The 26,083-nt window shown below is 51.8% G+C and overlaps 5 protein-coding genes across 5 annotated transcripts; 3 read left to right on the top strand and 2 right to left on the bottom strand.

The window, feature by feature from the left end:
* Positions 1-4: 4 nt before the first annotated feature.
* Positions 5-2,287, top strand: EAH_00014120 (Rhoptry kinase family protein ROP23 (incomplete catalytic triad), putative; the record flags this gene model as incomplete). The annotated part of the gene is made up of 1 exon (XM_013391311.1): positions 5-2,287. One exon carries the CDS (start codon positions 5-7, stop codon positions 2,285-2,287), a length of 2,283 nt encoding a protein of 760 aa, XP_013246765.1.
* A 901-nt stretch (positions 2,288-3,188) lies between these two features.
* On the bottom strand, positions 3,189-5,300 carry EAH_00014110 (mitochondrial carrier domain-containing protein, putative; the record flags this gene model as incomplete). Its single annotated transcript, XM_013391310.1, has 6 exons — positions 3,189-3,343; positions 3,500-3,562; positions 3,837-4,030; positions 4,437-4,509; positions 4,733-5,176; positions 5,279-5,300. 6 exons carry the CDS (start codon positions 5,298-5,300, stop codon positions 3,189-3,191), a joined length of 951 nt encoding a protein of 316 aa, XP_013246764.1.
* Positions 5,301-6,210: 910 nt separating this feature from the next.
* Positions 6,211-6,969, top strand: EAH_00014100 (hypothetical protein; the record flags this gene model as incomplete). The annotated part of the gene is made up of 2 exons (XM_013391309.1): positions 6,211-6,244; positions 6,419-6,969. 2 exons carry the CDS (start codon positions 6,211-6,213, stop codon positions 6,967-6,969), a joined length of 585 nt encoding a protein of 194 aa, XP_013246763.1.
* A 502-nt stretch (positions 6,970-7,471) lies between these two features.
* EAH_00014090 (mu1 adaptin, putative) lies at positions 7,472-8,758 on the bottom strand (the record flags this gene model as incomplete). Its single annotated transcript, XM_013391308.1, has 1 exon — positions 7,472-8,758. One exon carries the CDS (start codon positions 8,756-8,758, stop codon positions 7,472-7,474), a length of 1,287 nt encoding a protein of 428 aa, XP_013246762.1.
* A 3,566-nt stretch (positions 8,759-12,324) lies between these two features.
* Positions 12,325-26,083, top strand: EAH_00014080 (transcription regulatory protein SNF2, putative; the record flags this gene model as incomplete). The annotated part of the gene is made up of 18 exons (XM_013391307.1): positions 12,325-14,496; positions 14,807-14,956; positions 15,188-15,292; positions 15,754-15,867; positions 16,549-16,733; positions 17,229-17,305; positions 18,026-18,246; positions 18,570-18,689; positions 18,869-18,959; positions 20,025-20,112; positions 20,361-20,537; positions 20,878-21,016; positions 21,306-21,389; positions 21,717-23,255; positions 23,527-23,597; positions 23,790-23,868; positions 24,241-24,397; positions 24,845-26,083. Coding segments are annotated over 18 exons (6,808 nt in total), but the record flags the coding sequence as incomplete, so codon positions are not given.

The raw sequence follows: 26,083 nt of genomic DNA, 5'->3' as shown, positions 1-26,083 counted from the left end.
GATGATGGCTTGCAGAGGGAGGCAGCCTCTCGCGGCGCTTATCTTGCTACATCTTCTCTCGGTTTTGGTCACTCTTTCTACGTCTCCTACCCTGGCCGTCGTCACCAGTGAAGTGGAGTCGTCTGCGGATTCACATTCGCAGCTGGAAAAGACCGAGAAGGAACAGGAAGAGGAAAGCACGAACATGAACGAGGTTGGGCTTGAAAGCCAGGGACGCATCCTTCGTGAAGGTTCAACTGACGCCTCTACACCCTCTCTACGAGCTACAGCGCAGCGCGAACTCGGCGAAAAGGAACTTGCTGGCGGAGAGGACCCCAATGCCGTGACTGGACAGGGCGGCTGGAAGAAGAGAAAGTATAACAGGGGGATGATACCCCCCGCTTCAATGCCCGTATCTCCTGCCGCATTTGCAGTACCGACGGCTTCATATGCAGTACCCACGGCTTCATATGCAGTACCCACGGCTTCATATGCAGTCCCGACGGCTTCATATGCAGTACCCACGGCTTCATATGCAGTACCCACGGCTTCATATGCAGTACCCTCGGCTTCATATGCAGTACCCACGGCTTCATATGCAGTACAGACAGCTTCATATTCAGTACCCACGGCCTCATATTCAGTACCCACGGCTTCATACGCCGTACCCTCGGCTTCATATGAAGTACCCACTTCTTCATATTCAGTATCCACTGCTTCATATGCAATGCCCACTACTAAAGTGGTTGGTCGCTCTTCAACTAATATGGCTGTAACTTCTACACCCGTGGCTGTACCTTCTGCTGCAATGGCTATACCTTCTGCTGCAATGGCTGTGCCCTCTGCTGCAATGGCTGTACCCTCTGCTGCATTGGCTGTACCCTACGCTGCAATGGCGGTCCCCGCTGTTGCTGCTGCTCCGATGGCGGCCGAAGGCATCGGCCTTGACGGAGCTATAGGTGGTGGCATCATGCAGACGCTCAAAAGCATGAAGATGTACATGGGCTTGAAGAAGTATGCGAAGTACGCAAACGCAGCGGGATACAACGGCACTCCCTATGCAAGTGCTTTCCCTCTGTACTCCAACTATCCATCCGCTGCGAGCTTTGCCTCTGTCCCGGCCGAGGGGTATGCAGGCTACAACACCTATGGGGGGAACAGTAAGTACACCGGTTTCAGTGCATCTACGGAGACTTTAGGAGGGATGGGCAAGAAATCTCGGTACTCAGAGGAGCCCGGGCAGAGATACCTGGCTCAAGTCTTAAGCAAAAACAGAGCGGGCTGGTGGCTCACCAACAAAGTGTCGCGTTTAGTCGACATTCTCGGAGGCTTCATGCCGCAAGGTGTCGATCAACCTGTGTTGCTTTCTAACGGGTACGAGACGAGAGAGGCGACGTTTCTCATGGTGCTGCAAAACCAAGAACGCTTCGTTGACTTATTGGTACAAGACAAGCTGTTTCAGGAGCAGCAGCCGCTGCAGCGGCAGTGGATCGGGCGGATGTATACGGAGGTTCAGGGCCAGTTTTCTGCTTTACAGGCTCTAGACAGGGACTTCGCAATTGCAAAACTGGCTCCTGCAGGCGAACCTCTAGCCAACTTTCGCCACACTCTGCGCCTCGACATTCCCATTGACTTGTACGAGTTCACCAGCCTCAGCACCTTCGTTCAGGCTCCCGACGGCCAGGTCTTTTTAAACGCTATTTCCCGGCGGCCTTTGATTCGAGCTACTGCAGAGACGGTACTGGCGAATGCAGGCACTGGCAAGAGATCTTACAGGGCGCTGCTGAGTCTGTCTCAGCAAGCGGTGCGAGCGGTGGCCAACTTGAATTGCCTTCTGATGGTGCACACCAACATAAACCCCGCATCGTTTCTGGTGACGGAGAAAGGAATTGTCTTCCTCGGCGGGTTGTTTCAGGCCACGCAAAAAGACGCCTCTTTGGTCGAGAACTACAAGTTCACCTTAACGACTCCTGTCTTCTTGCCTCCTGAGTTGAGAGACAACGCGGCGTACGCCAGCATGACGGCGCTTCCCTCTCAGGACGCATGGCAGCTGGGGATGACTCTGTTTACCTTCTGGTGCTCTCAACTATCCCTCGATTCTTCAGGAGCCCTCAACTTCGCCAACTGCATCAGCTGCATGCCTGCGGAAATGAAGGATCTGATCTTGGGCCTGACTCAAGCCGACCCCAACGCAAGACTGCTTGCTGAAGCTGTGGCACTCACGCATCCAGCGATGCTCCTGCCCATCTTCCCCGACATGCCCCCCCAGGTAGACGTCGACCAGGATGACGAACCATATGTAGATTAATGAGCTCTTTGTTTGCTTGCGTGTTGCGTGCCGCTGCATCCCTGTGCTACACCTTAGCTAAGGTGCCGGCAATCTGCAGCGGCTTTTCTGTTGCATGTGAACTAAGCCGAGCTATGGCTGGCCCCTAGCGTGCAAATGCAATCGGAAATAATTTTTGATCTGCTGTAATTCGACTGCAACAAAACGAGCGCAGGCTCACTGCCGAGCAGTTGGCATTTTTTGTCTCCCAAACGTTGCTCGACAAGTCTTTAAGTTAAATTGTTTAAATGCTTTCAAGTAAACTCGTCTATACAACTGAGTGCTAGACGCGTCCAGCCGCTGGCAGCAGCGGAGAAGCTGTTCTAACAGTGCATCTGGGCGCTAGTGTTGTAAGCGGCAGTCAAGCGAATTAAACTGAGCTAATTCATGGACTACATCCATTCAATTTGGCAGGAAAACTCTGGTGTGCATTCGTTTAAGGGGTAGCGTACAGTTGTTTTCTGCTTTGCAGTGAATTGAATAGCAGCGATTTCGCTCAGTCACAACTCATCTGGTTCGTTTTATTTTTTAGTTTGTGCTGCTGGTGATGCAGTCTGCACTGCGCTTTAGCTGCAAGTCAAGGCGCAGGAGCCACCTACTCTGCTGGCTGGCAGCAGTTGGTGCAGCACTGGGGCTCAAAAAGATTATTTCGTTTAAACAGATGACGATAGTAGCCGCTAAACGCGTCATATCCTCCCAGGAAAATGCCGCCCCCCAGCGCTACCCACAGACACCTCATCTGAACCCCCAAGAACAAAGACCTGAAACCCTCTCGCCGCAGCATTGTGCTCAGGCAGTGAAAGAAGCCCCTGTACTAAACAGTTAACCCACCGCACAACACAACACACGAAGAACCACCTCTGCTGCATGCAGACAGAGCCGCCTACTTCATAGCAACACCCGTAAAGGCTTCCTCCGCCTGAACAGTTGCATGCAGCTCCTGCGTCGAGGAACTCACTTCACGCGTTCCTGGAGTTTGGGTCATTAGACGCGTTTTCACGACGTCCATCGGAGTTGTCACTACGGCGGCAACGGCTCCTGCACCAACGAAATAACCCTCACAGGATCACAATGCTTCCTCAGAAGGCAGAGGCTCAGCACAACTGAGCAAATACTCCGGTGTCTTGACACACTGAGCTAACAAAAAGAAACTCAACATGCCTGAGCTGACAGTTAAAAACACGCCACACGAACCTGCAACCATTCCTGACGCCCCAGATACCACAGTCGTGACGCTGGTAGAAGGAGGATTTTCCCCTGTGCAGGCAGACAAAACAACCATAAGCCTTTCGAATCAAATAAATTTATTGAGCCATACGTATATAAATATGCGTTCATAAGTACCGACGTGGACGATCTTACACGAGCTGCCGCACATAACGTGAGGCAAACCTGTACGATGCTTTTAATGTGCATTGAAATACGTACATATGTACTTGCATCCACATGTTCAACAAGAAAAAAACACATCCATACACACACATATATTATATATTTATATATATAATTATCTAGAAGAGAAGCGACCCACCTAACGCTTTTAGCTTAAACCACTCCCACAAAGAAAGCTGCATTGCAGCAAACGGTACATCCCGCAGCATTGAAGTGCCGAGCCCCACGAAGAAGCCGCGCATTCCCTCCAACCGCCAGACAGCCGAAAAACCCTCAGCGGTCGATGCATGCAGGCCCAACTGCACCTGCTGCTTGACCACCTCAAATGGATTTCTGCATGCAAGGGCAAAAACAGTAGCAGCAGAACAGTCCACCCACAGCTAAGAGCAGTCAACCGCTCAGCTGCTCCCTGCCAAGGGCGACGACACCCCTGTGCAACTCAAGCGCCCAATAACACAACGCTCTCTCAGGAGGCCAAAGTTGCGGTGTACGCACGCCTGAGCTCAGGTCTGTGCACCCTAAAAAAACGGCAGTTCACCAAAGCCAAGCCATCCGAACCCATCCCAGCCCACGACAACTCCTTCCCAACCCCCTGTAGAATCCTTATAAATTTGACTCAAATCGACCACACAGCACCATTAACGTGAATACCAGATAATGTCACCAACTCCATTATCTTTGCTTTTGAGTACAGTGCGACCTCCCTATCCCCCCCTATCTTCTGTCCTTGGGCACTCACCGAATGACACAGGCGCTCGACTCCGCTACGGCTGCTGCGGCGATGTGCATTGATGCCAGCGGCGCGTCGGTATCTATAGCGAGGTAAGAACGCCACAGCGCAGCAAAAGTCAGAAGCAGTAGCAAGCTAATGTAGTTTCACACGAGAATTTCAGTAGACACAGGTTTGACTGCAGACAGAACATCCGCAGCAACTGCACCAACAATAGCAGCAGGAGCTGCTGCATCTACACCTGCTGCACCATCACTAATAACAGCAGGAGGCCTTGTGATGCCCCCTCCACTCCCTCCACATACTCAGGCGTTTCAACTTCTCTTTCGCCATCTCATACACCACAAAGAAACCTGCAGAAGACGGCATGCTGCCCATAGCCAGAGCTGCAATCCCGCCGTAACAACTGCTCAGCGCCCTCCGCCTCCCCCGACATCGTACACCGGAACGAGACCCTATCTGCTCGCGAGAAGTTACAGCAGCAGCATTCGAAGCAGCAGGAGGTCGGCCTGAGGCCAAATGTGCCCCACTACGCGAGCTGCTGGTCGGGGGAGATCCAGCTGCTGCAGAAGTAACGGTAGCAGCAGCAGGAGCTGCAGCGGACGCCGCAGCAGCAAGACCTGCTGGCGCTGCTGCCGGGGGGATGGGTGGGATGTTATTGCCCTGTGCATGGGTCTTTAGAAAATCGAGAGGGAAGAGAATGAGATCCGCTATGATACCAGTCGAGGCCCCCGCCGCAAGGGCGACAGCTGCAGCAGCGAAGCAGGAGAGCAGCAGTAGCAGGCGCAGCAGGAGATGAAGATCCAGCTACCGCTTAGGCCGTATGTGTTGCATGTGTATAGTCCTCTCACCTTCGTCTTGCGATAATAACATCGGAGGCCTGGTGGCTCTAGGCCCTCTTCAGTCATCCGTCAGGCGTCTCCAGGTCTCCTGCTGCCTCTGCATGAACAGCAGAAGAGGCCTCCGTTTGTCTTTATACGGAGCAAATTTGCTGCACAGTTGCTGGGGAGGAGCTGCAGCAGCGTCGTCTGCTCTCTCAGCCTACGACTGCCCACGGCAGCAGCTAGGGGCCCCCCAAGCATGGGGTAACCCTTCTAGAGATCCCCTTCTTAAGCCTATTATAATTATAACTATTGTTTTACTTTAGTCTTTTCTCCTCCTGGTGTTTGGTGTTTTTTAAGGGTGCATGCTGCGAAGAGGTGTATCTGCTGTACTCAACGACGCCGATCGTTTGGGGCCCCTGAGCAGTCGGCCGCAGCGGTTCGTCGAGACGTTTGCGTGCTTTGACGCTCCATCAAAAGCAACCTTGTTAATAAACCCATAAACAAAGCATAAATAAATTTAGAAATACATTATTATTTCTCCTTTTTTGGTGCTTGCTGTTCAACAGCCAACTGCCTACGGAACGCCCTTGTGGATTATGCGTCGATCTCCCTCAAGACCCAATTTTCCAAAAGTGAATCACATATCCGGGTTAGCACGCGGCTTTTACACATTTTGTACTCCTTTAAAACGCCACAAAACTAAAAGTAATAGCCATTTGCAACCATAAACCCCTAAACCCTAAGCAACGATCGCCAAAGCGGGTAATGCGAGTAAAAACCTCTGCAACGACAAGCATAAGCGGAAGGGGCTATAAACTTCTGTCTTCTAACGGGAAAATCCTTGGCCCTAAACTGTATCAATATATATTTAAACATATATACTCCTTTGAATGCAATGCAATGGCTGTCCTTCAGTTCAAGGATGTTAGAAGGGTCGACAGCAGCGAGCAAACTAAAAGATGTTCGAGGGACGGGGGGCCCGTAGGGCTCATGGTGAATGCTCTTACACACAGAAAAGACCTGCCATGTATAATAAATAATTACAGGCCATATGCAGAAGCAACTCAAATATAGTATATGTAGTGTTCATGCATCACATATATAGACAATATACACGTATACATATGATTGATTACCAATGGATTCAAAAACGCTGTTCGCCTGCAGGAAGAGCGGCTGTGAGCTATCTAGGCCGCTATACGAGGAATCCATGCTGCAGCAGTGTGCAGCAACAGCCTGCACCACTGCAGCGGCAGCAACAGCAGCAAGAGCAGCAGCGCATCTCCTCGCGAGCTTTGAAAATATCAGAAACCGAGTCTCCCCGACACGTCGCAAATGCGAGACTGTTAGATGGGTACGAAGAAACGCCAGCTCCTTTCTCTCCTCTTCTAATCTGCCTCGTCTACGACTTCAATGTGAACTCAAGCTGTTGCTTACTCAGCACCTATCATGTTGCATGCGGCGGACCCCCCGCAGCAGCATACGCACACCTGGAATCTCTCCTCGACCTGAACGCCTCAACCCACGTAAGCGGTTCCGGCTTTTTCGGGTCGGTTTGCCTGTGCCCCTGTATAGACTGCTGCCGCTGCCAGGAACAGCAAGCACAGCAACAGCAGCTGCTGCAACAGCAGGTGCAGCAGCAACGACCTCAACTACAGCAGCCGGAGCAGCAGCATCAAATGCCACCCTCTCCGGGAATGCCCACCCTTAGAGGATGAAGCAAATAGATGCGTTGTGTACACGTTGAGCTCCCCTACACAAATACATTACCGCTTTCAGTCAGCCCAGAAAGAGGCACAAGAAAGCTGCGTGCATCCCACGTAGCAGAATTCATGCAGCGTTTGCCTAATGGCTCAGGATTTTGCAATTTGAACCCAACTCAGAGATTAAAAATGTACTTGATTGATGAAACAGGCCCCTGCACGTGCCGATAGAGGACGAGGAGTTCCCTGGGCCCCCAAAGGGGGCTCGCCAGTCTCCAGGGGGCTCCAACGGCCCCGGCCCGCCTCCTTGTGCAGTTTTAACACGAAGTGCGACTCGATGTGGTAGCAGCAACTGGCGAGTGCTGTTGGTGCTCGACACAACGGGTAAAGGGGAAATCCCACTATCCTGGGTTGTGCAGTAGCTGGTGACATTTGGTGATTGACTGCTGAAGCAGCAATGCTGCAGGGGTCCTGCAGCAGCAGCGCTGCCGGCAGCTAGCTGCACCGCTGCAACAAGTCAAGTGAGGCGAAGTTGGTAGTCTCCGTTTTGGGTGATGTATCGGACCCACGGCAGTGCTTGATATCCGCTCTTTTCAATGATTTTGAGGTAGCGTACGGTGATGCCTGAGACTGTGAAGTAGGGAATTTCAAAAAGAACTTGAATGGGGCGTCTCATGAAGTTGCGTCTGGACTCGTCTTCTACAGAAGGCAGGGAGAAGGACGCCGTCATGCTGTATTCTCTTTGCCCCTGGAAGTGGCGGATGCTCCACACGAGACAGTCTAAGTCAGGCACGTACTTAGCGCTGCCGATGGTCGTTTTGAAGTGCCCTGCTCCCGCATCAGCAGGCACAGGGATTCGTATTTCAACGCCCCCAGCAACTGAACGAGGCTTGAACTGACTTCTGGCGCGCACCAGGTACTCCAAGCGGCTGCCTGAGGTGCCTGTATCTATTTGACAGTCTACCCAAATCAACGGCTTCACTTGGGTGTGAAGACGGTACGACATCAACTCGCATTCGCCATCCGGGGGGATGAAGGAGATCGTTCTGTCGTTCTCGAAACGCGCAAGACGAACGCATTGGTGAAACTTCACGTCTTCCATTTCAATGGCACGGCCTCGTCCCGTTGATTTCCCGCTGTTTTCCAACACCAACTTGTCGTTAAGCCCCAGTTTCAGCTCCGGCATGCCAGAGAGGAAAGACTTCATTTTAAGAGAGCCCAGGATTTCAGAACGCAGTACGTTTCCATTTGCAGCCACCAACAAATCCAGTTTTTCCACAACGTCTAAGAAAATCTCATTCTTCTTATGCACTATTCCCTCAGACCGCCATGACACTGCATTTGTCATTGCGGTGGGCGGCCGAACGGCTGCTGTAGACAACTGGTGCGCCTGGTTTTTGATGAATTCGCTTAAAACCTTCACCTCTGTGGTTTGGGGGTATCCGTTGTCAATCATCTCATCCAGAAGCTCATAAGTAATGACGAAGTTGTCTCGAAGACTTTCCTCAGCCAGTTCGTGGAAATAACTCGTCAGCACTGACCCAAGCTTGTGCAGAAACGCCAAAAGCATCGTCGCGTTTGCATTTCGGCGAGTCAACGCCAGCAAGTAGATGTTTTTCAGCTTCACCCAGCAATACGTCACCCCTTCGTCTTCAAATACAGGCGTGACAGCTGCCTCCTCCTGGTCAATAACCCTACAGGCGAACCTCTCGCTAATAGCCAGAGAGACGTCGCCGCGGTAATCTCGGCCTATTATCACTTTCCCTCGACCGTCCAGCACCAGCACTGCGCTGGCGCCCGCCATCTTTGCAGAACAACCAGCGAACAGTCGGCGCAGCGACAGACAGAGAACACTCGTAGCTGCAGCTGCAGATTCAACTTGGGTTCGACTGCTGCAGCGACGCACAAATGAGACCCTTCGCCTCGCTGAAAACGTCTTCGAGTCAAAACGCCCTCATATGCGAAAAGATACCGGAAAGAATGCTGCTTGCCTTGCGTGCGTTACCGCTCCCGCAGCACCAGGGTGAAGAGCGATTAGCAGCAGTGGAAAGCTGCAACAAATTAGGTGACTGCGGGAGTTCCCATGAGGTTTCTGAGAGGCGCTGACTTCCACAAGTTCTCTTATTGAATTACACCTTTTATTGAGGGAAGATCGAGGCGCTTGTGATGCTCACCTACTACGGCCAACAGCCCCGGCGCCGCCGTTGCCGACGAGTTGATGGCTGCTGCAAGCATCGCGCATGCGGTGTTGGTGTCTGTTTTCAGCTGTCTTGTATTCTTCTCCTTCTTTCGTATTCTTGAAAGGAACAGAAATTTGAATACAAATAAAGAGGATAATGAGCCTTAAGATGTATACTCCTCTCCGCGCACGCCGTACACCCCGCTGGTACCGCGGCGGAGACAGGACTCTCACTGCAGGCATATCTGAGGTGCTCTAATTCTGTCATTTACGAGAAAAACTCCTTTAAAATATATCTGTGAATTAAGTGAATGTACATGTAATAGAAGCGTACTGTATGAAGTGTGTTCCTCCTTAGAATAGGCCCCCTCAAAAATGTTCTTTGACGTTGCAGAGAGGAATTCGCTTGAAGGCTGAACGCAGCATCACGAACTGCGTTCTTGAGCTAAATAGATGCCTTATGTTTCTCATGGAATTAGTCCAAAATTCAGGTTGTTTATGAGCTTCTTTTAGTTCTTTTAGTTCTCTAGGTTGTTCACGAGTTGAATAAATATCCAAAGTTGTTCGTGCGTTTACTTCTTGTGTGAAGTTCCTTCTTAATGTGATTTTGCCCATGCCGCCCTTCTTGGGCTCGTATATTTCATACCTTTATATATCGGCTCCAGCTGTTTCCGTTGGGATGTAGTATCTTTCTATGAAAGTCCAGCCTTTGAATAATTTCCTCGAACACTTCAGTTTCTGCTGTCAGTTGTTCAGAAAGGGATTTTGTGCATGCTTTGTTATGATGTTTATTCCGTCGGATTAAATGCTGGCGGCGATTAGTGCGACTAGCTTTGTTAGGGAGGCTTCCGGCTTTTGCCAATCCTAGTTCCCCATAAACAAAGCAGTTGCGCGAATGCCGTAGCTACTCTAAAACAGCATGCGCTAGCAAGAAGAGGCCTTTTTTCTAGCCAGCGTTTGTGTCAGTCACCAAATAGAGCACCTCTCGTAACTCCTCACACGCAAAAGAACAACAGCACAACCTGTTGTTTGCAAGGCGTCTACATGTATAGAACGATGTTCGTGAACCTACACCTCCATAGAAGCACTTTCATAAATATGTATATTTATATATTTGTGTGCATTATACATGTATACATACATATATTGAAGTCCATGTATATATTCAACTATGTGCATGAACGTGCATATTCATTACGCGGGCAATGAAGATATTCACAGGTTTCTCATCAGTTCTTTTTCTCTTTGCAACTTCATTGACTTCCTGCATGCGGCGTTGCCTCCGAACGGCAATACAAGAAGAGCATCTCCAGAACAGCAACAAGACAATCGTTTCTTTGTTGTTCGCTGCATCTCAACGATATATGTTTTCGTTATACGGCGCAATTCAAATGTATCTTCGCACTTGGATTGTTTTCTGTTGCGTATTCCTCCAGGTTGTCTGTGCCTACGTGCATGTCCCGCTGCCGTTGCTGCTGCTGTTGTTGCTGTTGCTGCTCTAAAGGTGTGTAGCAGCTTCTCTCGTCCCAGGGCTCTCGTACCCAGCAGCTGCTGTCGAGAAGCACAGCTTACACTCCTCCCTTTGCTTCTGCCTCTCTCTCAGGTGTTGTCCATGCTTTACTTTTTCGAAATTTTGGGTTGCGCGTCTACATATTCAAATGCCCAGCGGTTAGAGTACTAACAGATATAATTATCATGCACTTAGAACTGATATTTAATAGTAATGTAGCATGATACTTACTGTCCACCACGAATAGCATTCATCTTACGCGTGATATCTTCAAATATTCCTGCGGGCGTTTCCACGCAACTGGCTCAAGGCAGAAACGGTAATGACAGCAGCAGCAGCCACAACGGTAGCAGCAACAAACCGCCCATTCGGGAGGCGCATACTCTTCATCAAACGTACAGACAGAGGCCTGTCTGCTTCTTATCGACACCCCGTGAGTGGTGGTTGTTGTTGAAACGACCAATGCACAAGGGGAGAATAGCACAGGGGTAAATCCCTAAAAGGCTGCAGAAGCTCTCAGGACTAATCTATTTAAAACAGATTTTAAAATAAATGGTAAACCGTGTTTGGATTAGAGAGGAAAAGAAACAGCAAAGAGGAAAGCTTCTAGCCGACATGCTTACCACTGCTCGAGGGCGCGTCATACTACAAGTGAGACCGTAGACTTGTGGATGTCTACGTGTTTCCCGAATAAAATGACTAACTGAGCTTTTTAACCTCGAAAGATAGTCTATTTAATGGCGATTACTTCCAGGTTTCGTCGGGTGCCGCTGCCGCTGTCGCTGCCCAACGAACACTGCATGCAGAGCCCAGCAGAGCCAGGCTTGGGGAAGCTGGGGCTTTCTGTTCATGGCATTTTGGCTTTTATTCAGTAACTTGCCTGTATTATCGTTTTGCCTCTCTATTGAGGGGCTTCGCGCGTACCTAAAGCCCGGATATCTGTGCCTGCTTCGCAGGTAGAGAGCCTAGGCGGTCGTAAGATTGTCTGCGCCGCCGCAGCTCATTACTACTTCTTCTTTTGCGTTTCTTCAGTGCCTTTGCCTGTAGTTTCATAATCTCGCAAATATCGGAAGCTGCCGCCTCAGAACGACAGCAGGGAACCCAAGTCTACCCCCCAGCCGTTTTGTTGGTTTCAGCATCGGCTGTATGAACGGCTCGCGCCATTGAGGGTTCGGCACATCAACGTGGTGTTGTCTTCACTTCATATTAAATCTTGAGGCTAGTTGCTACCAGGCAACCGGTGAAAACTCAAATTGAATACTCCCTCTTTGCTAGAACGCCCCTCGGCTGCCTGGCCAAGGGACAGGGGTTGTAGCCTCGTATTTCAATTTGTTTCATCTCGTGGGCTCCAACTGGGTCTTGCTGTTGCAGCACCAGCTCATGCAGCGCCTGCTGCAGCTGCAGTGCGCAGCAGCAGCTGCTGCTGCAGCGGCTGCGGCAGTCTAGCCTCCACAGCCGAGCGAACATCCTTTGGGTGAGGCACTCTAAGACGGGTAGCTGGGACAGCTGCCGCAAGCAGTACTGCTGCTGCTCCTGCTGCTGTTGCTGTTGCGCCGCAGCACGAGGCATTCAAATGTTTTTCGGCATTTGCCTGTAAGGCAGCAGCGACAGCAGCCAACGGCAGCGGCTGCTGCTGCAGAACAGCTGAGAACGGGATCGAAGCATTTGCGTGTTGTAGCAAATGAAGCTCACGCAGCAGTACTCGCTGGTGCCACAGCAGCAGCAGCAGCCGCAGCAGCCGCTGCAGCAGCCGCTGCAGCAGCCGCTGCAGCAGCCGCAGCAACAGGCCACCCAACACTGGCCTGAGACTCCGGAGGCCCAGCTGCAGCAGCAAATGCAGCAGCAGCTGCAGCAGCAGCTGCAGCAGCTGCCTGTTCAGCCGCAGGAGATGAATGGCGGTCAGCTGACGTTCCCTTTGCAGGGACAAGTGCGGGATCTGGCGCAGCTAACGACTACACCAGCAGCAGCTGCAGCAGCTGCAGCAGCTGCTGCAGCTGCTGCTGCTGCTCCAGCACCGCTTGCGCCCAGCACTACACAGCAGCTGCTTGCTCAGCAGCAACAACAGCAGCATCAGATCTTTGCACAGCGTGGATTGCTGCAGCACTTGCAGCAGCAGCAGCTGCAGAAGCAGCAACTGCAGCCCCAACTGCCGGTGGGGATGATGAAGGCGCCACAGTTGATGCAGCAGCAGCAGCACGTGCGGCAGCAGCGGCTGCAGCTTCAGCAGCTGCAGCAGCTGCAGCAGCAACAGCTGCAGCAGCAGCAGCTGCAGCTTCTGCGCACCCCTGAATCTCCTGGCTTGTACAGCGCTTTCTGCCGTCTGCTGCATCAGCTGTCTCTCCACCGGCTATCGCTACGTGATGCACGTGTGCGAGTGCTGCTGGTTGTACTGCGATGGCTGCAGCAGCAGCAGCAGCAGCAGATAGACCCCTCACGTCTCTTTACGGGGGATCAACTCGACCGGCTGGTGCGGCAGACCCGCGCCTACATGCGGCTGCTGCTGCAGCAGCAGCCGTTGCAGGAGGAGGAGCTGCTGCAGCTAGGGATATCACCTGCTTTGGGTTTCAAGCCCAACCGCGAATTCATTGCTGCTGTTGCTGCAGCAGCAGAAGGCGCAGCAAGCTACAAACCACCGATGCCGAAAGAGCAGCAGCAGCAGCAGCGACCCCGAAGCCACCAGCTGTTCGTGCAGCTCTATGAGGAGCAACTGCAGCAGCAGCAGCAGCGGGCGGTAGACGCTCTCGAGCAGCAGGCGCAAAAGTATGACGAACTCGCGCGCCTGCGGCTGGAGAAAGAAGAGCAGCAGCAGCAGCAAGAGGAGCACCAGCAGCAGGAGGAGCAGCAGCAGCAAGACGAACACCAACAGCAAGAAGAAAAGCAACAGCAACTGCAGCAGGAGGAACAGCAGCAGCAGCAGGACCAGCAGCACCAAACAGCCTCTATGAAGGACACCCTGCAGCAAGATGAGCCACCGCAGCCCGATACTGCTGCAGACACTGCTACCGGCTTACAACGACAGCAGCAACAGGAGCAGCAGCAACAGGAACAGCAGCAGCAGCAGCAGCTGGAGCCAGCAATCCGCCCAGACGACGACGATGCCAAGAGGGAGGACGCCTCTGCCGCTGCTGGAGGTCCCCACAGCAGCAGCAGTAGCAGCAGCAGCAGGAGCGGGGAAGAAGTGGAAGCAGCAGCAGCAGGAGCGGCAGGTGCAGCAGGAGCAGCACGTAGCGCCGATGCAGAAGCAGCAGCATCAGCTACCGATGCTACTACTTCTGGAGAGGAGAGCGAATCTGAATGCTCTTCTTGTTCTTCTGCTGCAGAAGAGTGGTGGGGGGTGGGGGGTCTGGAGCGCCCAGCAGACGACGGCAGCAGCAGCAGTATGCAGGAGCGGGCGCGTCTGAGCCGGTTGCAGCGGCGGCTGCTGCTGCTGGCTCCCTTTCAAAAGCAAATAAGAGAAGAAGTGATGCTGCAGCGAATAACCGAAGCACCAGGACAGCTTCCTCCGCTGCAGTCGCTTCCTATACGGCTGGCGCGGAAGCACAGGGCCTTGCGGCTGCTGCGGGAGAGGGGAGACAGATTGACAGCAGCGCGACAGCAGCAGCAGCAGCAACGGCAGCAAGTGCTGCAGCAGCTCCTTGATAGCCACAGACGCACCTTCCTGCAGCAGCACCGCGACATGCTGCGGCAGCTACGCAGAGTTGCTGCTGCTGTCAAGAGAAAGAAAGCTGCTGCTGCAGACGGAACAGAAGGGCCCTCAACTTGCGACCACCCGCTGCACCCCACAGATTGCGGTTGTCCTGGAGCTGCTGCTGTTGCAGCACAAATGAGAAAAGAGAGGCTCGATATGTTGAGGGTTAGATGCTGCTGCTGCTGCTGCCTCCTGCTCCTGCTGCTGGCTGCTGCGGAGGCTGGTTGCTGCTGATGCTTATGCAATACATGCGTAGTTCTGGCTGCTGCTGCTGCATTTGCTGCTGCAGTTGCTGCTGAAGTTGCTGCTGTAGCGTGGATTCTCCGGGTGTCTCTGCCCTTGTGGCTGTATGCGTATTATTTACATGAATATGGGGGCGCTGGGGTGTATAGAGAGGTGAGGGAGGGGGGCGCGGAGTTTTGTGGTGCAGCTGCTGCTGCTGCTGCTGCTGCTGCTGCTGCTGCTGCGTGTGCAGAAGCACGACGAAGCGGGTTACCTGAAGCTGCTACAAGAAACAAAGAACGAGAGGCTGCTGCAGCTGGTGCGGCAGACAGAGAGATATATGCAGCAGATAGGAAGCCTTGTTGTGGAGCAGCGGGAGCGAGAAGGAATCACAGTCCCGTCTGTAAGAATTTCACTGCATGCATGCATGCACGCATTTATCTGCGTTTAGGTTTTAGGTTTGTTGTGGAGTTCGTTGTTAAGACACTGCAAAGTGAAGAACAAACCCGTGCAAACAAATTATCAGCATCACACACTTCCGCTTCCCTACCCTCGGACTGCAGTAGCGGCTGCCTTTTCATTCGTGCTGCTGCTGCTGTTGCTGCTGCTGCTGCTGCTGCTGTGTACCATGCAGACTGAGGAGGAAGCAGACGGTGCTGCGGAGGAGGCTTCTGGCTCGCTCTCTTCTTCCTTTTTGTTTTCGAAAGAAAGATATTATCGCATTACTCACAGCCAACGGGTACCTATAAGTCCCTCCCACACACATACCTTTTCATTTTTACACCCCGCATACCTGTATACATCCCACGCACCTGCTCCATATACACCCCAAATAGCTGCATGTGCACACCACATACCTGTATGTAAACCCCACATACCTTTATTTACACCCCGCATACCTTTATATACATTTCACATACCATTATATGCACCCCACATACCTTTATATACACCCCACATACTTTTGACTTTATATGCACCCCACATACCTGTGTACACGCCTAACATACCTGTATCTGCGCCTAATATATTTGTTTCTACCCCGCACATGAGCTGCATATACACCTCATATGTATTACACACACATTATTGTATATCCCGACACCTTCATATACACCTTATGCATGCGGATACTTTGTCTTAATATTCCTTTTTATCTTCCCTTTTTCGTTTGTTTTTGTTTTTCTTTTCTTTAAACAGGAGAGAGTTACGGAGTTGCCTTCCTGCCTTAAGGGGGGGACCCTCCGGCCGTACCAAATGGAGGGTCTCAACTGGCTCGTCTCGCTGCACAACAATGGCCTCAATGGAATACTCGTTAGCTCCACTTGCTGCTGCTGCTGCTGCTCTTGCTGCTGCAGCTGCTGCTTCTGCTGCTCTTTGTTGCTGCTGTGCGAGGAGAGGAAGGAAGGAGATAGCAGCATGAAGGTGGTGCATATATGTATTTTGGCGTTGGGTTTTTCCATCGCATCACTGCTGCTTTCATTGCTGCTGCTTCTGCTGCTGCTGTTGCTGCTGCTGCTACTGCAGGCGGACTGTATGGGTTTAGGGAAGACCGTGCAGACAGTATCTTTCTTGGCATATCTTCATGAAAAGAAAGGCGTTCGCAACCCCCATTTAATTCTGGCGCCTCTTTCAACTTTGCACGGCAATTGGCGGTTCGAGTTTAAAAAGTGGTGGCCCTCTTTGCGAATTGTCGTATATGAAGGAGCGAAGGAAGTATGATACTATTTCTATTTTATTTTTTTGTTTTGTGCGTACGTGCTGATGCTTCTATTACTTTCATTATTCGTGTATTTGCCTTTTACTTTGCTCTTGTTTGTTGTCTCCTCATTTTTTTCGTTGACTTTTGCGGGTTTCGTTTGTAAGGGATGTGACGGTGCTCAGTAACTCTAACTTTTTCTTTTATCATTGTGTACTAATAGGGTTATATATTAGGAATAAGGATATAAGGATATGTATATATATATATATATATATGTTGTTTGTTTTACTCAGGTGCGTAAGGCACTCCGAAGCAGAATTGTTTCAGGCGTTCGTGTTGATAGTAGCGGGCCCGAGGCGCAGCGTTTCTGGGAGCCGCTTTTTGATGTTTTGTTGACTACGGATGCCTTTGTCTTGCGCGATAAAAGCTTCCTTAAAAAAATACAATGGGAATACCTCATTGTAGATGAGGCCCACAGGTCCGCAAAACCCTAAACCCTAAACCCTAGGTACTCGGGCGTGCTGTATTTTTTTCTGCTTTTCCTAGGCTCATTTTGAGGGGTTTAGAGCTTTTCTTTCTTTATTTGATGCTTTTCTTTTTATTCATTTCGTTGTCGTGTGATTGGGATTTAATAAGGGGTCCTTTGCTGTTCCTTATCGCAACAGCTCTGCTGCCCTATTCTTCCTTCTTGTTTCTCTTACTCGCGCTGCTGCTGCTACTGCTGCTGCTGCCACTACTACTGCTGCTGCTGCTGCTGCTGTTCTCTGGTTGATTCTTCTATGCGCTGCTGCGCTTGCCATGCTGTGCTTTCGTGCCTTCGAATACTGCTGAAGCAGCAACGTAGCGCCTCCTTGGCTGTGCTGCTGCAGCTGCTGCCACTGCTGCGCCCAGCTTAATGCTGCAGAAAAACCGTCTTTCCGTCGGCGGGGCTGCATCGTATATTGTTTTTGCTGCTGCTGTTGCTGCTGTTTAGGCTGAAGAACCCCAGCAGCAAGTTGGTGCAGACGCTGAACGCCGGTTTCTCTATTCGCAGACGCATCGCGCTGACAGGTCGGGCCCTATTCCTTTTGCTGCTGCTGATGTCTTGCTGCTGCTATAGTGCTGCTGCTGCTGTTGCAGAGCTGCAGCCGTGCAGCGTGTTGCTGCAGCAGCGCCGATGGGTGTTGTGCTAGCGTTGCATTTTGCTGCGTAGACCCCCGTGCGTCAGCAGCAGCAGCTGCAGCAGCAGCAGCAAGACCTCATCTTCGCGAATGCCTCTCTCTCTCTCTCTGTCTCCAATATATAAATAAATAAATATATATATATGCCTATGTATATCAATGCCTATGTATTTTTATACATATTATATAGTTTGTACATACAATTTCTTAAGTGTATTTTTTGGTTTGTTATTTGTTGATTGCCGTTTGCTGTTGTTTATTTGTTGTTTGTTTGTTGTTTTCCGCGTTGGTTTTCATTGCTTTTCTACTGTATTGTATATTTGTTTATTTGTTTGTTGTTTATTTGTTTGTTCGTTACTTATGCAGCTACTTATTTGTTTGTTTGCTTGTTTGCTTGTTGTTGCTTGTTTATTCGCTCCTTTCTCCGTCTATGAATTACATATTGATTACTGAATGTTTACTTATATAAAATATATATATATGTAGTGTAAATATTATTACATAATAATAATTACATAATAATATGTATATTATATATATACATTATTAATTATTATAATTAACTATTATAAACTAATTGACATATTTATTGTTGCTTTTCTATGAACAGGGACTCCGCTGCAGAACGACATCGTGGAGGTTTGGGCGTTATTAAATTTTTTGATGCCTTCAATATTTAATGCGAAGTTAAATTTCGAGCAGTGGCTGAATGTTCCCTTAGGAACTTCTTCATCTTCTTTAGGGGCTTTGCAGGGGGGTGCAGCAGCAGCAGCAGCAGCAGAGGAATCCGGCCATACCCTAACCGTTACAGAAGAAGAAAAACTACTCATCGTTGATAGACTTCACAAGGCAAGGCCGGCAACAAACGCCGCACACGATGTCGAGGGTTTAGGGTTTAGGGTTTAGGGTTTATTCGGCTGTAGGGTTTGCGGTTGCAGACTTAGGGCTTATTGGCGTTTTAGGTTTTAGGGTTTAGGGTTTAGGGCCTAGGTGGCGTTTGTATGCTTCTGCTTGCGTGATTACTGCTGCTGTTGCTGCTGCTGTTGTTGTTGCTGTTGCTGCGTTTTGTGCTGCTCTGCGTTGTTTGCTGCCCCTACAGGGGCAAAGAATTGGTGTGTATATACTGCGGTGCATGCATTGGGGTGTATGTGCAGGTCCTTCGGCCGTTCTTGCTGCGGCGTGAGAAAGCAGAAGTAGCAAATGAGTTACCGTCAAAACAAGAAGAAATTGTTTGGTGTCCTCTTTCTGGTGTACAGAGGATTCTCTATCGCATTGTGAGCTCCGGCGGGCTAGGGTTTAGGGTTTAGGGGGTAGTAAGCTCTGTGGGTTATAGGGTTCATGGTTAAGAGAGCCGAGTGTAGGGTGCCGTGTTTACAGTATAGAGTATAGGGTTTAGGGTTTAGGGTTTAGGGTTTAGGGCTTAGGGCTTAGGGCTTGGGGTTTGTGAGTTCAGATCGAAGAGAGTCCTATGGGCCACAACCGCATGGTGCAACTTCGCAAAGTCTGCAACCATCCCTTTCTCTTTTGCTTTAGCTCCTTTACTCGTGAGTTTAGGGTTTAGGGTTTAGGGTTCAGGGTTTCTGGGTGTGGATATTCCTGGCTTTCTAGCCTTGGCATGCGATTGCGGCGAGATGCACCTCTGCGGTTGCTGCATCACCTGCTGCAGCACTTGCTGCAGCAGCTGCTGTTGCTGTTGCTGGCCTTTTGCTGCTGCTGTTGCTGCTGCTGGTGCGGTTGGTTGGTTTTTTGTGAGGGATTATGTTGCAGCAGCAGCTGTAGTGGATGCTGTACGCTCAGCAGCATTGTCTTGCTCTATGAAATATTCTGCTGCTGCTGCTGCTGCTGCTGCGTGTCGCTTGCTGCTGCTACTGCTGTTGCAGCTGATGAGAGTCTGGTGCGTTGCTGCGGGAAGTTCGCCATGCTGGATGTTTTGCTGCCGGCATTGAAGGCAGCGCAGCACCGCGTGTTGGTATTCAGTCAAATGACTAAGCTGCTGGACCTCCTAGAGGTAGGGCAGCAGCAACAGCAGCAATAGCAGCGGCAGTTCCAGTAGCAGCAGCAGCAGCAGCAAGCCGCAGGAAATAGCAGCAGCGTCAAGAGCAGCAGTGTTCCTCCCTGCCTACCTGCACGCAACACACCACATGCATGCAGCATTGGATGCAGCAATGCATGCATCAATGCATGCATCAATGCATGCAAATGATATGCTGCATGCAGGCATATTTATCGTTGCGGGGTTATAAATATCTACGTTTGGATGGAGGGACTTCGAGCGAAGAGCGGCAGACTCGACTGGCGCTGTATAATCAGGAGAACTCTCCTTATTTTCTCTTCATTCTTTCTACCAAAGCAGGAGGTAAACCCCAAACCTTAAACCCTAAACCCTAAACCCTAAACCCTCCTACACACATACTTCTGCTGCAAAACAGCGCTGCAACAAATGCAGGCGCTACACTCCACCGAGTGCGCTTCTTTAATGCTTCTTCTCTAGGGTTAAGGGTTTAGATTTTAGGGTTTAGGTGTTAAAGGTTAGGGTTTAGGGTTTAGGGTTTAGGGTTTAGGGCTTAGGGTTTAGGGTTTTAGGGTTTAGGGTTTGTTGGGTGCCTCAGGCCTTGGGGTGAACCTGCAGTCTGCAGACACCGTCATCATCTTTGACTCGGATTGGAACCCCCAAAACGATGAACAGGCACAGTCAAGGTATCCTGCTGTTGCTGCTGCTGCTGTTGCTGCTGCTGCTGTTGCTGGTGCTGCTATTGCTGCTACTGTTGGTGTTGTTGCAACTGCTGCTGCTGCTAGTGTCGCTGCTATTGCTGCTTTTGCTGCTTCTGCATCTGCTGTTGGTGTTGGTGCTGCTGCTTCTGTTGTTGTTTTTGCTGCTGTTGCTGTTGGTGTTGCTGCTGCTGATGCTGCTGCTGCTGCTGCTGGTCTTTGATGATTTGCTGCAGGGCTCACCGTATTGGGCAGAAGCGCGAAGTGCTGACGATTCGCTTTGTTACTCCGTCTTCAATTGAAGAGCAGATTTTGCATTCAGCGGAGTTAAAGTTAGATAAAGATGCCCTCGTTATTAAAAGCGGCATGTATAATGGCGAACTACAAGATAGAGAGACAGAGAGACAAGAACAGTACGTACACCCAATGCATGCATGCGCATGCATGCGTGTGGGGCTTTATATGCTGCATATATATATATATATTATATTTTTCTCTCGGAGTTATAGGGTCTTATTTCGCGAAGTTGATGCAAGTGCAGCAGAGCAGCAGCAGCATCAGCAGCAACAGTAGCAGCAGCAGATATACTGCTGCTGCTGTTGGTACTGGTTTTGCCTCCGTTTCTGTTGCAGCTCCATTTGCTTTTTTTGCTCTGCCACTGCTGCCTTTGCTGCTGTTACTACTCTTGTTACTCTTGCTGCTGCTATTCTTGCTGCACGTGCTGTTGCTGCTGCTGCTGCTGCTGCTGTATAGGGTGCGTGAGATCTTGCGTCGCCGGAAGCAGCTGGAGGCGAACTGGAGTCGGCCGTTTGACTTTGGTATTTTAAAAAGTCAGCTCGCGCGAAATCCAAAGGAAGCCACTCTATTCGATGCACTTCAAAAAATCAGACAGGTCAGCCTCTTTCTGCTGCTGCTGCTGATGCTGCTGCTGAAGCTGATGATGATGATGGTGATGGTGCTGAAGCTGATGCTGTTGCTATGCTTCTGCTTGTGCATAAGCACAAGCAGCAGCAGCAGAAGCAGCAATCAAGCAGCTGCTGCCTCTCTGTCTGCCTGCTTGTTTGTTTTGTCTGTTTGTTTGTTTGTTCGTTAATTTTTGTTTTGTTTGCTGCCGCCTAGCGCGTGCTGCTGCTGTTGGTTGGAGCTGCTGTTGCTGTGCTGTTGCTGTGCTGCTGCTGCAGCTGCTGCATCTCCCTGGCCTCATTTATGGCGAAGCAATTCCTCCGTGTCTGTTCAAGTGGTCTAAGACAGTAGAACGCTCACAGGTGCGGCCCCACCACACCTTGCTGCTGCAGCAGCAGCTGCTGCTGCTGCTCCTGATTAGAAGAGGCGTTGTAAAAGCAGCAGTAGCAGCAGTAGCAGAGGTTGAGGCTTACTAGCCTTAGCAACAGCAAGAAGAGCAGTGTTAGGAAGCCTATTAACCGTAGTCCCAGCAACAGCAGCAGCAGCAGCAGCAGCAGCAGCAGAGTAGGAGAGGCCTGTAGACGAGTATGCGGCGTGGCATTAAGAGAAGGCTGAAGCGCGTAGATGATGATTCTGTATTATTCCATTTGCTGCTGCCGCTGCTGCTGCTGTTTGGGGTGTACGTACAGACGCAGCTGGTGGCGAACACTGCAGCAGCAGCACACCTTTGGAAGTGCGGCTACGCACTGTCAGATTTCTGGTCGATACAACGCAAAAAGAAAATACCTCAGCTGCTGCCGGTGCCGCTGCAGTTTGTAGGCAGCAGCACCACGACACAACCTCCTGCTGCTGCTGCCGCTGCTCCAGCTGCTGCTCCTGCTGGAACTGCTCCTGCGGCGGCAACGCATGCGCCGCAGACGCAGACAGCAGGAACCGCTGCAGCAGCTGCTGCTGGTCTTCCTGGCGGTGCGGCAGCAGCAGCACATGAGGCAGTATCAACAGCAGCGCCGTCGCTAGCAGCAGCAGCAACGGGAGAAACAGCCTTGCCTGCTACTTCTGCTGCTGCTCCTCCTGCTGCAGCAGCTGCGGACATGACGGTGCAGGGAGAAAGCGCCAGTTTGCCTTTCTCTCAGCAGCAGCAGCAGCAGCAGCAGGAAGTCCTGCAGCAGCAACAGCCGGAAGTGCAACAAGAACAGCAGCCTCAGGCGGAAGCTGCGGCTTCATCTGCTGGCGGCAGTGCTGCAGTTCCAGCAGCAGAGGCAGCAGCTGCAACAGCAGCAGCAGGAGCAGGGGAGGCGGCAGCAGCAACCCTTGTTGGATCTCCCACAGCAGCAGCGCCTGCTGCTGCTGCACCGGACGCTGCAGCTGAGTTCAAAGTAGGGACTGGGGTGGGAGTTTCAATTCCATCCACTACTACTGCTGCTGCTGCTGCTGCGGATACACCCGGAGCTTCGCAGGCAGCTGACGGTACACCCGCGGGCCCATTGGAGGCTGCTGCACCTACAGCAGCAGCAGCAGGAGCAGCATCAGCGGACGCCGCAGCAGCAGGAGCAGCAGAAATGATAGCAGGAGCTGCTGTGCAAGCCTCCACTTTGCCCGGTGCAGATGCAGCACCAGCAGAGACGACAACAGCAACAGCAGCAGCAACAGCAGCAGCAGCAACAGGATGGGATCGTGTGCCGCCCAGTGGTACGACTCCGCTGACGGAGAGTGCCGTTGCTTCGCTTGAAGCTGTTTCCTCAGCAGGAGACGCTGCTGCTGCTGCAACAGCAGCAGCACCAGGAGGAGCAGCAGCAGCATCTGCGTCAGACCCATCAGCAGCATCAGACCCATCAGCAGTAGCAGAGGCAGCAGCAACAGCAGCAGCTACGAGTTCAACTGGAGGGTCGGCTTTACGAGATGGCGGCAGCACGGTGTCTTCATCGGGTGTTGCTGCAGCTAGTGCTGCTGCTGCATCATCTGGTGCAGCAACAACAGCAGCAACAGGAAGTTGCGGGCGTGTGGTTCCCGGCGGCAGCGAAGGAGGGGAAGACATATGGGGGTGTGGGGGAGCAGCAGCAGCAGCAGACAGCGCAGGTGCTGCTGCTGCATGCGCAGCAAACCCAACCCAGTGGAGGACGCTATTAAACCGAGCTATTGCAGAGGCATTAACGGAGGCGCTTGAAGACAAACGATTTTCTGCATTTGTTGAGCTCCCTAACCCAGCTGTTTATAAGGATTATTTCGAGGTAAGTTCTTTTTCGCGCTTCTTTGCTGCTGCAGCAGCAGCTGCTGCTGCTCCCCCACCAGCAGCAGCAGCATGCACTGTGTGGGCGCTCGTCTCCACTTTATTTTTTTCATCTGTTCGCCGCACTATGCAACGCAGCTTACGCAGGGCAATCAGGTGGCAGCAGCAGCTGCAACAGCAGCAACTTAACAGCAGCGCTAGCAGCAACGACACAAGCAGCAACAGCAGTATGCGTGCATGCATGTGGGGTTATGTTTCTGGTGTCTGTACAGCGCGTCGCTAAACCCGTCTGTCTGCTGCAAATTCGGCGGTTTGCAGACAAAAGCGAATTCACCTCCCTCAAGTGAGGCATCAACGTAGCAGCAGCAGCAGCAGCTTATGACAGCAGCACGGGACTCTCCAACAGCAGCAGCAGCAGCACCACCACCAGCACCACCCGCACGAAACGCAGCAGCAGTAGAAGCAGCAGCAGCAGTAGCAGCAGCAGTAGTAGTAGTGGTGTTGTTTGGTTTTCGTTCTTGTTTTTGTGTTGCAGCAAGCTGGAGAAGTATTTGACACGCCTGGTGGAGAATGCGAGGGCTTACAACGGGCAAGAGAGCCCCCTCTTCCTTAGGGTACGCCGCTTCTGCTGTTGTTGCTGCTGCAGCTGCTCCTGCTGCAGCTGCTCCTGCTGCAGCTGCTGGTGCCCTTGTTGTTGCCGCAGCTGCAGCAGCAGCTGCTGCTACTGGCGGTGCTGCTGTTGGTTTTTGTTTTGCTGTTCGAGTTCGCGCCGCTCTTGTCGCCGTTGCTGCAGCTGTTTCAGCGGCATGTTGCTGCTTTGTGCTGCTGCTGCTGCTATTGTTGTTGCTGCTTCTGCTGCTGCTCCCTGTTCATTTTCTGTTTTTTTCTTCGTTTTAGCTGCAACTACTAGTGCTTTTGCTTGGGCGTGTGCTGCTTTTGCTGCTTTTATTGTTGTGCTGCTGTTGCTGTTGCTGCTGCTGCTTCAGGCGTTGGAGTGTATGGGTTTTGTGCTGATGAGGAGCCGAGTGAAGGCGTGCATTTACTTCCACTGCATGCACAGCGCAGCTCAAGGCGAGAGAATTCAGAAATTCTTCGCTGCATTTAAAAGCTGCTGGGACCCAACGCCCACTGCACCCCAAACAGGTGTGCAGCAGCAGCAGCAGCAGCAGCAATGCTAATAATAATAAATAAAGATAATAGTACTAATAATACAAGCTGCAGCTGCAGCAGTAGCAGTAGTAGTAGATGGTGCAGCAGAACAAGCAGCAGCACAAGCAATAGCAGCAGCAGCAGCAACAGGAGCAGCAGCAGCAGTATTGGTGGTACTAAGAGTAGTTGTAGCTGTGTTATTAGGAGCAGCAGCACAGCTGCTATTGCTGCTGCTGTTGCTGCTGTTATTGCTGCTGCTGTTGCTGGTGTTATTGCTGCTGCTATTGCTGTAGCTGCTGTTGCTTTCCGTTCTTGTAGCTGCTGTTAGATATAACGTGTGCATTTATTATTAGACTGCCGACGAGGGAACTGCTGCGCTTGTGCATTGTCTTTCTTGCTGCTGCTGCTGCTGCTGCTGCTGCTGCTGCTGCTGTGTTGCAGGGGAAGGTGTGGGGTTAGAGGGGGAGAGCTTAGGCGTGGAGTTGATGGAGGGAGAAGGTGAAGAAGACGACGGCTCTGCTGTCTCTACAAGCAGCGCTGCTTCAAACAGCCGCAGCGCTGCTTCTTCTTATTCATGCTCGATACGCAGCAAACAACACCCTCTCTCTGCTAACAGGCTCTTTTCTGCTGCTCCTGCTGCTCCTGTTCCTGCTTCTCCTGCTGTTGTTGCTGCTGCTGGGCAGCAGCAGCAACACTTCCAACAGCCGCTGCACCAACAGCAGCAAATGCTGCTGCATACAACAGGAGCACCCGCAGCATCCGCAGCATTTGATGCTTCTTCTGCACCTAGGAAGGCTCTGATGCGCCTCCCTTCAAGGCCTTCTGCTGCTGCTGCTGCTGCAGCTGCACCAGAAACAGCAGCACCAACAGCAGCAGCAGCAGGCTCGCGAAGCAGCAAGAAGCAGCCGTACATGCCGAGCTACTTGGGGTATATCCCTGATGGCATTGAATTGCCTCTTCCTCATACAAAGAGAGCATCGCAGCAGCAGCAGGAACTGCAGCAGCAGCAGCAGCTGCTGCTGCAACCGCAAACCAAAAGGCAGCGTAGGGCCGCAGCGCGAGAGGCCGAGGCTGCTGCTGCTGCTGCTGCTGCTCACCAGCCGTATGCTGCTGCAGCTGTAGGCAGCCGTTTGCAAGCCGCGCCACTGCATGCGCCCGTTGGTGTTTATGAGGGGAGCGATGCTGCTACTTTCGAGGGATCGTTGCTGCAGCAGCAGCAGCTCCAGCAGCAGCAGCAGCTGCAGCAGTTGCAGCAGCTGCAGCAGCAGCCTTTTGCTGCTGCAGCTGGCAGTGAGGGCGTCGATCAGCGCCCGCAGCGACGCGAGAAGAAAGTGAAATCCTCCAAGCCAAAAAAGAAGGCAAGAGAGGGTTCAATGCACCCCACAGAACTGCAGCAGCAGCAGCAGATGATGCAGCAGCAGCAGCAGCTGCAGATGCTGCAGCAGCAGCAGCAGCTGATGCACCATCAAACAGGCTCCGCACCATCTTCGCTTCCGCAGCAAATTGGCGAGGGAAATGCGCAGAGGCCTCACGGGCTGAAGCCCCTTCGAATTCGCCTTTCTTTTGGTATGCAGCAGCAGCAGCAGCAGCAGCAGCAGCAGCTGCATGCAGCACCAAACCAGGATCAGCTGCCCCTCCAGCATACGCAGCCGCTCTACGGCTCGGGGGGGCCGCACGACC

Source organism: Eimeria acervulina, genomic scaffold (assembly GCF_000499425.1).
Source record: "Eimeria acervulina Houghton genomic scaffold, Eah_scaff82, whole genome shotgun sequence".
In the NCBI taxonomy this organism is placed as follows: domain Eukaryota; phylum Apicomplexa; class Conoidasida; order Eucoccidiorida; family Eimeriidae; genus Eimeria; species Eimeria acervulina.
Note: the sequence above shows the minus strand (reverse complement) of the source record. Positions and strands in the feature narration are given on the sequence as shown.